Source organism: Egretta garzetta, unplaced genomic scaffold (assembly GCF_000687185.1).
Source record: "Egretta garzetta isolate BGI_Z169 unplaced genomic scaffold, ASM68718v1 scaffold207, whole genome shotgun sequence".
NCBI lineage: Eukaryota > Metazoa > Chordata > Aves > Pelecaniformes > Ardeidae > Egretta > Egretta garzetta.
In genome coordinates, this window is record NW_009260185.1 from 1,359,049 (window position 1) to 1,373,962 (window position 14,914).

At 44.2% G+C, this 14,914-nt stretch overlaps 2 protein-coding genes across 5 annotated transcripts in view; both read left to right on the forward strand.

Annotated features, from left to right (window-relative positions):
• The window catches only part of FLI1 (Fli-1 proto-oncogene, ETS transcription factor), an 89,067-nt gene extending 75,022 nt beyond the window's left edge, over positions 1 to 14,045 (forward strand). For 3 of the 4 annotated variants that reach the window (XM_035897465.1, XM_035897466.1, XM_035897467.1), the window contains 4 exons: positions 7,730 to 7,795; positions 9,100 to 9,162; positions 10,450 to 10,497; positions 11,499 to 14,045. In XM_035897465.1, coding sequence (XP_035753358.1) covers positions 7,730 to 7,795; positions 9,100 to 9,162; positions 10,450 to 10,497; positions 11,499 to 12,028 — 707 coding nt within the window. In that variant the 3' untranslated portion in view covers positions 12,029 to 14,045. The remainder of the gene's footprint in view (positions 1 to 7,729; positions 7,796 to 9,099; positions 9,163 to 10,449; positions 10,498 to 11,498) is intronic. The other variant, XM_035897468.1, reaches the window with a different exon arrangement.
• Positions 14,046 to 14,696: 651 nt separating this feature from the next.
• Positions 14,697 to 14,914, forward strand: part of KCNJ5 (potassium inwardly rectifying channel subfamily J member 5) — a 64,444-nt gene continuing 64,226 nt past the window's right edge. The window contains exon 1 of the mRNA XM_035897457.1: positions 14,697 to 14,719. The gene's annotated coding sequence lies outside the window, so the exon portion shown is untranslated. The remainder of the gene's footprint in view (positions 14,720 to 14,914) is intronic.

Genomic DNA, 14,914 nt, shown 5'->3' on the forward strand with positions numbered 1-14,914 from the left:
CTTTTCTTTTATGTGTGTATTGCTGCGTCGAGCTTTTTTCTCTGTGAATAGGCGTTTCTTTTTCTTTACTTCTGCATTTGTGTATTTTTCAATAAGGACAAACTTCAAGCACGTTAACTGTTTGGTTTTACCCCCCCGTGTGCTGCAGGGTAAAATACGCACGGCGCTCTTTGCATACTTGTGCGCACTTGGATATGTGTTTTGGCTGAACGCGTATATAGGGGTGCGAAGGGTGCTCAGAAACGTGCCTCTCACAACATGCCGTTGTGTGTCTGCGTTTTTGCTCGGTAGCACGGCCGTCTGTGTGTGGCTGTTCATGTCTGCAGCCCTGCGTAGCTCAGCAACATGTATGTTGGCAGGAAAGTGCTTTTCAAAGCTGGCTCTGGGAGGGATTCTTAGGACACATACTTTAGTCTTCATGCCCGGTGCATTGGGACTTCTGCTGCTGATATGAAAAAAAGCAACACCACCACCAAAAAATTCTCATTACTTCCTCCTTTTCTTTATAATGTGTCTTTGTAAGCGTTGCACGGGGTAACTCAGACGTGAATCAGGAAGTTCCACCGCTGCACGGCTCTGGGATGTTTTTCTAGCCACACTCGCACAACTGGGGGCTGTCGCCTATGGCTCAAAGCAAACAGGGAGTGACTCCAAATTTTGCAGGCCAGAGCCCTCCTCCGAGTGGGGGAGCAGAGCTGTAGAGCTGCGGCATGTAGGAGCTCCTTCATGTCACCCTGGCAGGGCAAGTCTAATGAGGGAGAGGGATCACAGGTCTCGAGCTGGAGTGACCTGCTTCAGAAGGGACCAGGGCTACCCTAAGCATGCCCCTGGCTGCCCAAGCTGAATGAGTTCTCTTTGAAAATCCTGAATCCTCATTCTCTGAGTGCACTATGTTGAGCTCCAGATCCTGTCTGACACTGGAAATAAGTGGGCTTCAGCCATGGTACTTTAACCACTGGATCTAGAATAGGAGTTAAATAAAAAATGTTTGATTGCTCTGATCTGCATTTCCATAAGGATAGCAACGCATAACCAGGCTCTCAGCTGCTTTCAGAGGTTTCCCAAGTCAGACCTGTTCTTCGTGTCCATGCTCTACAACAGATTTCTTAGTAAATCCAGCAGTCAGTCCCTTCTCACTTGGTTTGAGTTGACTTCAAGTCAAAACCCAATGATGTTCCAAGCCTGGACTTTGCTCTTTGTGTCAGTTCCTCATCTGTAAAACAGGTTAACAGCAATGTAGAGTTGTTTGATTATTTTTTTTTTTTAAATTGTGAAATAATCAGATAGTCTGATAATGCAGAGTAGAAGTTACTTTGAAGTTATTCTGCACTCAGCTAATTGCTTCCTCTTAGTGGAGAGACGTAGAATTACTTAACTCCACAGATGATCCCTGTACTGGTGATTCTTCAGTGCAAGGAGCAGGACATTGTGGTCTTGAAGCAGAAACGAATGAGTTTGGTGCTGGAAGGCGCTGGAAAGTCTTACGTAACCATGAGAACAGTCGTAGCAATACTGGCTGTGAATGACATACAGCATGGCATATGGCATAAGTGCAAAGCAATTGTTTTAATTAGCAGAAATAGTACACTGGAAAGTAATTCACTGCAAAACGAATGATACTGTGGGTGAGATTTCGAGCTCTCAGTGTACACAGTTAGGACACCCGTGTAACTCACACCTGGGTGTATGCCATGGGGCTAAACGTTAAGGGAAACCAACTGCTGATTTTCATGAACCACCTCTTGTAGCTGTTTGAAAAGGCCAGAGGACTCCTCATACTCTGCTTTGCATTCTAGCCCTATTCCACCATCTCTGCCACACGCTGTCAAACCTCCTGCAGACAAATGATAGCATCCAGAGCCTTCACAGTTCTGTGCTAGGAAAAACTAACTAAGCAAATCTCTTGCTGCTGACCTTGTCAGGTTTTGCACCGCATGTACTGAGCATTTAGTACATACACTTGGAGCCGGGGTGGGCCCAGGAAGAACCTTAGAGACTCTACAGCCTTTATGTTCACTGCCATCATTTAAAACAATGTGTCTAATGTTTCTAGGCGGAGTTGGAGGTGTTTTTGGCTTCCTCACCCCTCCAGAAACCCACAGTCTAGGTTTCATCTCTCCAACTGGCTTTAAACACAACCCCACCTCTTCAATGCGATCTCCAGGAGGTTAAATGACGGGAGTGTGAGGGCTGGACGCTCAGCAGCTTGGCAGGCCTTGCTTACATGTTTGGTTTGCAGCAGTAGTGTTTTTTGTTCCCATGCGCCTACGTTGGGACTTTTCCAAGATACCAGAATAGTGCCAGTCCTAGCCACCACACACAACATCACTTTGGGAGGAAAAGCAGTGAGGTCCGATGCCCTCCTTTCTCTCTCTCCCTATAAAGTCGTTGCCGCAAAATAGACCCCAAGTGACCACTTAGATTAATCACAAGTCTGGATCCCCTAGGACACCTGGTCCTGCTTTCCCCATTTAGAGAAGCTAATTTAAATTCCAGCCATCAAGCCAGGATCCTTTCTTCCTACTGAAGCAGAAGGACTCATTGCAAAAACCAGTCTGTGTTCTGCATGGAGAATCCTGTGGATCCCATAGCACACTTCAAATTTGCAGCCTTCTCTTTCCCCGAATTTGCTTCACTGAAATCTGTTAGGCCAAGTCCTGTCTGGAAATACAGTGGCTGTGCTCCCTAACCAAATAGGATGGGGTACTCAGGAGCAGTTCCTTCTGTATTTCAGGTTTAGGGGGGGAAATCCATCATGTGAACTGGGGTCATTCGACGTTTTTTTGTAAAGCACCCCAAGATGCTGCAGTAAGGAATCCAACAGAAGATGGCTAAATGGCTACAGCCATTGCTGTTGTCATTATCCAGCTGAGCCAGCCTGACAGCGTGCTTCAAAGTGTTAGTAAGTGGTCAGACAATTCACTGAGACTTGGGAAACTTACCTTTCTTTTCTTCCCAGCTCTGCCCCCATGACTTGCCATCTTTTGGATGAACAAGCCATTTGGACAAGCACTTTCCATCCTTTGGCTTCCTAATCTCCTGGGAGGTATCAGCTCTATTAGGCAGAGGTTGATGGGCTCTTTCTGTTGCTTAGCACCTACCATGCTGGAGAATCTGACACCCCCACGAGTTCGCTGCACGTGTGTTTCCCCAGACATCTTCTACAAAAGTTAACCCAGGCGTGACACTGCCCATGGGTCTGGCGGAGGGAGCTAATGTTCAGACCAGTCACTCCACACCTTGGCAGTGAGACCCAGCAGTTCATAAAGCAGACAGTGCCTGGCTGGAAGAGAGCTGCCGCTGCTGCCAGCCATGCCATGAGTATGATAAATATGCCACGCTATTCCTTCCCAGCCTTGCTTGCAATTAAGGGCACTATGCCAGCATAGACGGCATTTCAAGTAAGATTCCCCTGTAGTGCCTATAAAGCATTTAGCCCATAAGTGACCCAACTCCGCTGCATCCATCCTAGAACAAAAAGGCCTGAAAAATGAGGATATTACAGACCTGGTGCCTATTGTTCTCCTGGAAAGCCTTATCAAGGCTGGTAGCACAAAATAGTGCCTGAATCTGGCTTGACTGAAAAAGCTCCTACGGAGAGAGCAGCCCGAAGGGGCTGTCAGCACTCACCGAGCACCTCAGGAAGCTCAGGGACTGTGAGCCTATTGTTTGGTTGAAATCCCCCCTTCTTGCTTCTCCCCTCTGTCCCAAGCTTTCAGATTTATAAAACACCATGGGTTGGTTTTTTTTTTTTTTTAATTTTTAAGAACTTTTTAAACCTTATCAGAGAGGCTTTGCTCTCTAATACATCATATCTTAAACACAGATTCCCTAATGGCTTGTTCATTGGACTGCATTCAAGCTGCGAGGACTGCTAGGCATCTGGGATGCTCTTTGCTGTGGTGTGGAAATCTGCTTGGGGATTTTAAGCCCAGTTTCCTAGGGAAAAGAGTCTGTGCGTGACTGTCCATCTGCCCCTAGCCCACAGCAATATTTGAGCCTATTAGTCTGTTTAGACTAAATATGATCCAGAGGGATGTGGAACAGGAGCAAAGTAGCACTCAAGCTGTGAGATGAGGGGGGGCAGGTCTGTGAAGGTGGACTGGGGGTTCAGTGGAGCCTGGCTTATCTTCCCGGCTGCGGTGCCATACCTCCTGCACTTCCACAGCACAACATGCAGCCGTCCTCCTCCTCCGTGTCCCACGGTCTCAGCCAGGGGACCCCTGGGACACGCTCCTCAGTTTCTTCCCCACATCAAGTCCTTCCTTTGGTGCACCAGACAGTCTGACATGAAGAAACTTCAGAGGTTTGGATAGTTTAGCTCATCTCTTGAACTTTACAGGGCAGCCTAACTAATGCCCAGTCTTGATCTTGTTAATTTTGCTGTGTTCTAAGCCTTTTCTCAGCCTTCTGCACAGCCTAGAGGCTATTTCACTTCTGTGTTATTTCTGATTTACACCTAATTCCAGAGGAATCAATAGACTTTGAAAGGGAAATTGCACAGCAGAGGCTGAGAACTTCCAAAAGGCACAGAGAGGATTGGTGAGGTAGGAGCCGAGGGAGATTTGGGGTGAGAAAGTATAGACCAAGGTTAGAAAGGGTCCAGAGACCAATGCTATGCAGACTGTTCCACACAGCCTGATTTCTGGGAAAGCCACTTCATCTGGAAAAGGCAGCTAAAGCCTAAGGAAAGTGCATTTATGCATGTAAATAAATAAAATTATATTTAAGCTTCTTCCCAGGCGCGCTGTGAGTGTGAATGTTTGCAAAGCTGTGAGATCCTTAGTTGAAAGGTGCTGTGAAAGTGCAAAGCATTATTAATATCCTTTACCTTACTCATAATAGAGTATGCATTCATTCTGGGGAATTTCTGGACATAAACCAGACAGCTGCAGAATGACATTTCTTGAAAGCATCTATGATTTATTTTCGGCTCTTTAATTCCATTTTGTATTGAACACACATTTGTCATAGGACTGTTGTTCCACTGGGCCTTTTAAGTCTAAAACAGACTCGGGGACCTGATCTTAAGCTGGTATAAATTTACTCCTAGCTTCACTGTAGCTATTTGCTGATTTACACCAGAAGAAGACCTCAGTCCAAGTCTTTTAATTGAATTTCCATAGCGCGGCAGGTTTTGGTGTAAAATCCAAGTGGTTTTAATGACAGATAAGACTCTCCCTGTAACTAACCGTCTGGCTGGAGTTCTGTAGGATCTCTTCGAGCCACTGGGCGTCAGGTCCTCGGAACGATATTGTTTTTGCAGAAACTCGAGTCTCTGGATAGGTTCCTTGGCTCTGCCTTTTCCATTTTGTTTTAAACACGTTCAGCTTTAGAGTCTGGGCCTGGAAGCTGGGAGGGCTGGTGTGGTTCTTTCACGTTGCACAGATTTTTGTGAAAACAAAACAAAAATAGCTTAGTGGATTTGGATTTTTTTTTTTTTTTTTTTTTTTTTGAGAGGGAGAGGAAGAGTTGGAAGCTTGCACTAGCTGAGTGAACGCGCTGTTTCAATAGCAACGCCTGTATTGCTGACTATCATATTTAACCCTTCTTACCATTGCAAAGTCACGCTCAGCGCTAAGTCTCATCCTAACAGCACAAGTGGGACTGCCCCTATACGTGCCCACACTTTACTCCATAATCCACACTATATAGGGAAAATGGAGGCAAAGGGACTCATCTGAGGTATGCTAAACCTGGGTTAAACCTAGGCTGAGTCACATCCACACCGTCCTCCCAAGTGGACATTTTATGTCCTAAAACGTTGCTATGAAGGAACCCATTCAGAGAGGTTTTGAATGATAATTTTGACCAGGCTTAGCCAAACTTACCTGGAGAACCAAGCCTTGAGCCTGGAAAGCCCGAGCAGCCATAGCAATACACTCCCAGTCAGCACATTTGATTGTAATAGTGCCACTTACTGGTTAAAAAACCCCTCAGGAGATGCTTTTTACACTTTCTGTGACACTGTGAGCAAAGCAGGCTCCTCCTCTGTGACAAAGTTTCTCCATCTGGAGGAGGAGGAGGAGGATCATCTATCCAGATGATGGCCTATTTGTTTACTCAAAACATGCATCTGAATCAACCAACACATTTGTAGCAGTTGATTCACTTTGGCCAATTTTCTGACCCAAAAGAATCCGAGAAAATTGAAAATTCTCAAGGAGCTCTGCTACTTTTTGGAAGGGAATTTTTTCCCCAATTTGAATAGATTTTTTTTCTGTTGGAAAATTAATTGCTACCTTTCTTTTTAACAGGACCACCATGGAAGTGGCATTTCCATTAAAATTACACGATGGCAAAACTGTTTCTGATTGAGCTAGCCAAAATGTACATTAGCATCTCGATCGGTGGAAATTTCTCAGTTTTTGCCTTTCTCGCTCAATGCAGAACTCTTATGGGTTTTTTCCAAACTATTTCCCAAAACATTGCTCTAATAGCTCTAGTTGTAGTACTTCTGAAGGATGTCCCAGGGGAGACATGAAAGTCAGAGACTGGCTGCAAAGAGGACATGGGAAAAGCCAGTGGTTACTTCAGACCTCATCCCTGCTCTCCCGATTTCAGTCACTGGTAGAGCAGCAGCCCAAGCTCCGGGGGCACTCAGATGAAGTTAGGATTTGCACGATGACGTTCCAGCAAGGAAAATGTCATGCGTGCAAACAGCATCTTATTTACAATAATGACAGCTGCTAAGGACTGAGCTTGGGGATGAAGTTCCCCAGCAGCACCAGGCTTCAAGCCAGTTTCCAGCCCTGCTGCTCCTTGCCCGGCCATGGGAGTGGGGACAGGGCTCCCTTCTGGGGACAGCGTGGCTGGGGCTGCCGCCTCCCTCTTTCGGAGATGTCCCATCGCACTCTTTGTACCAGGCTGAAACCATAGCGGTTTGTTTTTCAGCCTGATCTATTTGCAGTGGGGTTTGTGGTTTGTAGTAAAAAAGGAAAAAACAAATAAGTAAAATTAAAATAAAAACAGGCAGATTACATGAGCTCTATTTTCCCCCATTCCCCTCTCTTCCCTCCTCCTCTCTCTCCCTCTCCTCCCCTCCCCTTCCCTCTCCCGTCCCTTCTCTGTTTTCCTTTTCATGCCAATAACTAGAAGGCTGTAATTTCAAAGCTGCAGCGGCTTTCCCAACGCCAGGAGGAATGTGCAAGTGCCTGGGATGTTTCCGCAGGGAGCAGCGCAGCCCCACTGCGCTGTGCAGCCCAACGGGGCACAAGGCAACGCTCGCTTCTTTCCAGCGGCATGGTCAGAGGGGCATTTTGTGTTTCACTTGGGAGGATGCTTTTTCCCCTTTTCCCCCTCCTTAAAATAGCTTCCTTATTGTGCGTGCCAAGTCCTTGGCCTCCCTGGGTTTTAAAGTCACCATTTATTTTCTGTGAGATAACAAAAGGGTTGATCGCATCCTCCTTTTTCTGCCCGCGGTCTCCCTTCATCTTGGGAGAAGAGAAAGGGGGTCCTCTTTGGACTCCGTCGAGTGCAATGACTATACCTCATGATCAGAATGTCCTGGGCTCATGCCTTGCCCAAACAGCTAGTCCCAACCCCTCTACTGACAGCCTGTGGCCTTTGTGAGAGGGCCAAGGGAGCGTAGGAGATAAGGGAGAGGAAAACTAATAGATCTGCATAATACCAAGCCAGTTGGGACCAAGACACAGAGCTAGATTCTTGCAAGGGTTTTTTGGGAAGAGTTGATTTCAACCCTTCTGTGCCTGTTGTCTTTTGTCATTAGATCCCTCCTATGATGCAGTCAGGAGAACAGGATGGGGCAGTAATATGAATTCTGGCCTCACCAAAAGTAAGTTGTCCCAATGGGAATCACAAATTCTGCAATGGTAGATCAAAATGAGACTGTGGGAGAAGAGGGGCATGGCTGGCTTGTGTTATGGGCATCAGGAGGGCAGAAGATTTGGGGATAGTCAGTAAGAAAAGAGCTAGAATCATGTTATGAAAAGAAATAGAAATGGGCACAGATATTTTTATTATTAAATAGTGTATAGAAGATAACAGCACGGACCTCTCCTACTTTCAGGATTTGGTTAAGGGGCAAGGGGCAGACCCTCTGTACAAACATAGACTCCATGTTAACCACCTGCCTGTAGTCCAGTGTAACTTTTTAGGGACAGATACAGACAGCTTGGGCAGGTTCTGAGAGCTTCTTACTACTTTTCAGAAAGGAAGATTCTACACAAAGCCTAGCAGGCAGACAGGGCCCCTGCTGCACGAGCCCTACTCAGGCAACTGTTCTCCTTTCGTCCTGGTTTTACAGTGTCCTTGAATTCACAGTACCCTCTGCGTGACGCCTCGTTAGAAATATCAGTTCCCTGTCCCTAAAGACTTATTCTAGCTCACATAACCGGCTGCTACGGAGCCACACTCCCCTGCTTCCACCGCTGGGGCATATCCCTGTGCAGCAGTGCAAGATGGGCACGTTTGACTCTCAACAAGATACTACCGGGTGTAAATAAATGTGGCAGAACCAGGCTGTCAGATTAGAATTCCTTTGCTTCGCAGCTTTCTGAGCTACGCACACTCTAAATGTGAAGGCTGTTCTTTGAGTGATAGTTTTCTGTTACAAGAAATGATATGAAGAGGAGGAACAGCTATGTTAGCGTTGAAGTGTTTTATAGAAAAGGCCATGATATTTTCAGTAAAATGTTTGATTTGATAAACCCAAAAGGTTTTGCATGAAAAGGTTGCTTTAAAAAAGAGTTTGCATTTCCAAAAAATACTGGAAAAAGTTCCAACACGGAAGAAGGTCAGAATTTATACATTTAAAAAAATCCAATTTTCTGTTCAAAACGCAGATGTAAACTAGAATGGAACTTAAGTTGCAATAAACGACAGAAAATTAATGAAGTATCTACATAATATTTTTCTTGCCTCATTTGCATATTTTCATTTTACAGTGAAATTTTTAATTTCTAGTGAAATCTCTTAATTTTATAGCGCATATTCAAAAATGTCACCTCCTAGGATTAGAAAACTTTTTCCATCCCAGTTGCTGTTATTCCTGCTCGATGTATCTTGTACTTGCCCTGCTCTCTGTTCGTTCCTCCTTTTCTGTTCTAGTACATGTAAGACCTTTCTCTGTCTTTACAGGCCCTCCTGTTGCAGGGACGCAAAATGTGAATAAGACAACAGAGCAGCAACGGCCCCAGCCAGGTAACTGTTGATTTTGTCCCCACTGCGTTTGCTAAGTAATTAGATTTATACTAGATTGGGTGAATAAAATGTGTCAAGCAGCACCAACCGTGGGCACAGGACAAACAGGCAGAGCCTTACAGGGAAGTCTCAGAATAATGAGTCAACTGCGACCGCGCCGTGACAGCAATTGTTCCAAACCGTTTCTATTTTACTTCATTGTCCTTCCCCATTCAAAAGAAACATCCTTGTTTCAGCTGAGTCACATGCAACGCCTAGCATCAGTTGCGTCTCCTTTGAAGCATCATGACATGCCGGGTAACAGGTCGGGAAGCAGTTAGGGGCACGGAGCTGTTTATTTGGCAGCGGTGGAGTGTCTGCTCGTTACCTCTTCACCTCTGCGGCAGTGATGTTCAATGGAAGTATCTCCAAACAGAATCAACAGGGCTTCCCCTGCGTCAAAGAAATCCAAATAAGAAAAGCAAACCCTGTTGGGCAGCAAGCAGTAGTGTTTCCTGCTAGTTTCCCAAGGGGCCTTTGAAAAGTTAAATACCACCTTCTCTGCTTTGCACAGCTGCTTTCTATCCCTTTTTTTTTTAGGGGGTTGGTTCTTTTGGCATCGATTCAATCCACGAGCAAATGCTATAGATCCAAATCACCAAAACCAGAGAGAAGCAAAGGAGAAGTGTAGAGATTAGGGCTGAGGAGGCCCCACGAAAAGAGAAGGAATTCATTCCTAATAAATGCATTGCGGGGTTTTCAAGAAACACTCAGCCTCATCGGAGCCAGTGACAAAACTCCTGTTACTCTCATTTGTCTGATGCTCTGTTTGCTCCAGTAAGGGAGAGTTGGGTGAACATTTCATTGACCCCAGAGGCAAGCAAGCTCAAATGCCAACAAGTGAATTTGAAAATCTCATCTGCTGTCCAGCTCTTTTTATTAGGAGAAATATATTTGCTCCTGATTTGTTACTGTTCTACTATCCCACACTTCTTTTTTTCACATTTCGTGTTTTCTAGTTGACGCGTAAGTATATCCAAAGAGATTACAGATTTTGAAAGCAGGCAAGTCTGAAAGCAATGCCAGAAACACTGTGACATTTTGGAACCCATAAATAATTGGTGGTTGTTTGCTAAAAAAGATATAAGGAACACAGCGGGTCTGTTCCAGGCCCTAGGGGAAGAGACAGTAAGAGTAAAGAAAGAAAATGACAATTTAAACTGATTTCTAGAATAAATAATAATGAACTGTTGTTTCTCTTTGATGAAACATTTTTTAAAATAGCTTTTGTTGGGTGGTTTTTTTCAGATCCCTATCAAATCCTGGGGCCCACTAGTAGCCGTCTTGCCAATCCAGGTGAGTTCACCTTTAAATTCCAGACCACCATTATCAAAGAGGCTAGCTTTCCTTCTCATCTATGGCTCCAGCCTGTACTGGATGAGTAGCTGTTGTCCTCTACCTTTGGGGTAGGCTGTGAGAGCCATCGACCTTAGTACCTGTGTTCTCACAAGTGCTTCTGCAAAAATCCATACAGAGAAGTGAGGAAAGTGGTGCAACATCATCTTTGTCAGGACACAATCGCCATCCTGAATCTTTATACCCAAACCCAGCATTCCCTCAGAAGAGTTTTATCGGGGACCTAGATGCTGGTCGCTCAGATTTGCAGTACAGATCAGTTTTTCGCTCTCTGCTATGGATTAGCTGAATGGAAGGCACAAAACATCTCTGAAAGTTGCCGCTAGGGACATGTAATAACTGTCCCTAGCATGTCATCTGCAGAAAACAGTCCCTAACTTTGGGGCATAAGACCTGCAGTGAATCTTGCTTGAACTAAGGAAACTTGTATACACTGAATGCTTGTAAAGAAACATCCTCATAAGGCTCTTTACTATTAGCACAACCACGCCGAATAAAACTAGGAGTCATCTAGTCTGGGGAAGAAATAATCTTATGTAACACAGATCACCAGCTGGAAAAAAACCTGTAGGTATCCAAAACAATCTCCATGGTAAACAGTAAGCAATTGAGAGTTGAAATATACTGTGTTAACTATTCAGTGAAAAATTTTGGAGAACAGTGTGCTCGGGAAAAAGCCTGTTTATGAATAGCCTGAAGATTTTAAGGCCAAAGGCGACCATTATGAAATCTAATCTGACCTCAAACTCATGAACAGAACAAAGGGTTGACTAACTTGTTTGCTGGGAACAGTTTATCCATTCCTACATAAGACTTTCTAAGGCTTGAAGGAGCAGTTCCCAGTAAAGATCGAGATAGTCCTTCTGTTTCCTGCCTTTGTCTTTGCTTTTAAGCAGGAAACACAATGTCATTTCCTTTCCTCTTTGGCTTGCTTCTCGCAGGGAGCGGGCAGATCCAACTGTGGCAGTTCCTCCTCGAGTTGCTGTCGGACAGCTCCAACGCCAGCTGTATCACATGGGAAGGGACCAATGGGGAATTCAAGATGACGGACCCTGATGAAGTGGCACGGCGCTGGGGAGAACGCAAAAGCAAGCCCAACATGAATTATGACAAGCTGAGCCGAGCCCTCCGATACTACTATGATAAGAACATTATGACCAAAGTGCATGGCAAAAGGTATGCCTACAAATTTGACTTTCATGGCATTGCCCAGGCTCTTCAGCCTCATCCCACTGAATCATCAATGTACAAGTATCCATCAGATCTCTCCTACATGCCGTCTTACCATGCCCATCAGCAGAAGGTGAACTTTGTACCCCCGCACCCTTCTTCTATGCCTGTCACATCATCCAGTTTCTTTGGAGCAGCCTCACCTTATTGGACCTCCCCTGCAGGAAGCATTTATCCAAACCCCAACGTCCCTCGCCATCCCAACGCCCATGTATCACCACACTTGGGCAGCTATTACTAGATGGTTTTATCTTCAAGTGGCCTTTATCAGTCTGGTTGGACTTTTCCTTTACTTCTGGGATTTTTACGTTTTTTGGGGGGACCCTTAACGGAAAATTGTGGCCTTTCTGGGGAAGAATTAAAACTGGATATTGGTTATTCCTGGACCAAATCTTTTATAACTTTGCCTCTTGTGTCTTGAACTGAGAGATGGATGCTTCTTTGGGCCAGTACTCTGCATTTTCTTTGGTTTTTAACGCTTGTGTCCTCTGTAGGAATTGACTATGAAGATTGTTCACCATTGCCTGGAATGATTCTTAGCTTTTTGATGAGAGAATTTTTTAAGGATTCAAAGGCTTTTGACAAGACATAGATCCAACTGTGGGTCGTAGGAAAAGATGACTGCATGGGGTTTTTTCTCACTGTGGAGAGGGTAGGCAATTTGACCATCGAGTGGAGGACGTTGGGCTGCAGGGGACCGCAACTGGAATCTTAGCTTTAAGGCAGATAAGGATTTTCACCCAACTGGAAATTAAATATATATATATTCATATATATATATGTACATGTATATTTTAAGAAGTAAAGGGCATTGAAGGAACTTTTCTAGAGTGTACAACTTCATTAGACTGTGTATTAACTCCAGAAACATCAGAAACCAGAACAAAAAGTAACCTAATGTCAAGCACAGGCATTCCTTGAAAGCAAAAATGAAGTAAAATAAATGACAGCAGGCCCCTGAGCTCTGCCAGAGTCTTAGGGATCGCTAAATGCTACCGATTCGCGAACGCTGTGCGTTTGTCAGACCGTCATCCAAAGTGGTCAACAAATCAGAAGGCAAATTACTGTATAAATTATGCAGAGTTATTTTTCCCTATATCTCACAGTTTTAAAAGAAAGATTAAATAAAACGAGTTGACCTCGGTCACAAATGCAGGTTTGTTTTTTACTATCAGCTCAGTTGTTTGTGGGTTGTTTTTGTTTTTTTAATGTAATTTGTACATCTTTTCAATCTGTACATTTGGGCTGTAGCTTTGTACTTTTTGCTAAAAAAATTAAAAAATAAGACATGAGTAATGTATCTGTTGGAGATAGACTTGCTCCTGCAATTGGATCCATGATTGACCCCCAAAGTAGCCAGAAACCTTCCAGATTTCCCTGGGTTTGTCTAGAGTAGAGTTTTTTCTTGTATTACCCCGTCATAGTTGTCGGCAAATTAACTCCACTTAGCTAACATTTGCCTTGAAGCTGATTGAAAACATGCACCAGCATTTTAAAGCATCTATTTAAATATTTTGTGTTTATTTTTCACCAAGATCTTGAACTTTGGAAAGATCTTAACCACTTCATGGAGAAAATTATCAAATGCTTCTCAAAACATCTTTTCGAAAACTTTCGCTAGGGGGTTTCATTTAAATTTTAAACATTCCAAAATTCTCAGCCATCTCGAACTTTGCACATGTTCATTTGATGATCCACAAATGGCGGTTTGGTGCCGTAAACAGAAGGGTAAACCACAAGCATTTGTGTTTTAGAACAGATGTCTATAGGGGGAGCGAGACTTACATGTACAACCTATTAGCTAACTTGTATTAACTGGCAACCAATTAACAGGATCACAAATATCTAGTCTAGACATAACCTCTGGGACTCTGTGTGGGTGCAAGATTTGGTCCATGTGCATCCGATTGCAGGATGAGAGCCTGAAACCAGAACATTATAGTCTACTCATAACTTTAAACAGAAGCACTGATGCCATTATTTAACAAAACGGCAAAATAAGATCAAGCTAATCAGTTTAGGTCTTAGTGCTTTCAGGATGTTTATAAGTAACATTACTGCAATAATCGCAAAATTTAAGTATGAAGAAATTACCCATGGAAGTGGGGCTTTTGCTACTATATATATGCAATGTACTTTTTGGATATTAAAATATATATAATTTTGCAAGTAATCTTGGTTGTTTTTTAAAAAATGTATTAAGTGTTACAATGGAACTTGTATGAAGAAGATGATGTAAAAAAATGTGACAAAATAAATGGTGGTTTTCTTCTCTAAGGCATCATATTGTCCCACTCTCTCCCTCCCCTCTCATAGCTGAAGATAAAGCATGAACTTTGCCTCTAAATTAAATTTACCTAAAAAGGAAAACAAAGCAGCTCCATAGTAGTGGCAATCATAATCCTTATCACTACGAAACAATACCGACCTCTTATTCCAGAACATTCGTGTCTCTGGAGCCAGTGTTTATCAGACCTAATTTAGTTACTGAAGTGTCTAAATCAGAAACCTGGGCTCCATCTTTTGTCCATGGAGAGAGAGAGAGAGAGAGAGAGAAAGTGGTAGGTAGCCAAAGCTCGAGGAGGTGAAGTGTCTCGCACGAGGACGGTGGCAGCGCTTGGAGCAGACCCTTGCCTGGTGCCCCAGTGATGGGGTCACAGCACCGTGCCGGGTGCCAGGACACGCAGCCTCCCCGTGAGAGCCATAACTGACCTAATAGACATCTCCGTCTGTTTGCTCTGGAGGGGACTCGAGAAGTCACTGACAGAACGTATATGTGCAATGCTGTATGTATTACCAGCCTGCCTGCCTGCTCATGTTTCTCACCTATCCCCAAACCCCAGGGAAAGCCAGTGCTCCAAAGCATTCCTGAGATGGAGTAAGAGGCTGCAAAAACAAGCACTGCCAAGGAATCTTCTGATTGTGTATAAAGGTCAGGCAAAGGCACTTCCTGTATTTTTGCAGACACACGGTGGTCCTGAGAGATAGCTTGATCTTTCTGCCGATTTGATAAACCCTTAGAAACACATAACTGCACAAGCACACCATTTCCTTCCTCCACACGCAACCTTTTGTTGCTACGTTGCTAGTACAATAGCTTTCACCGGCTTGATTACCAAACCTGGGC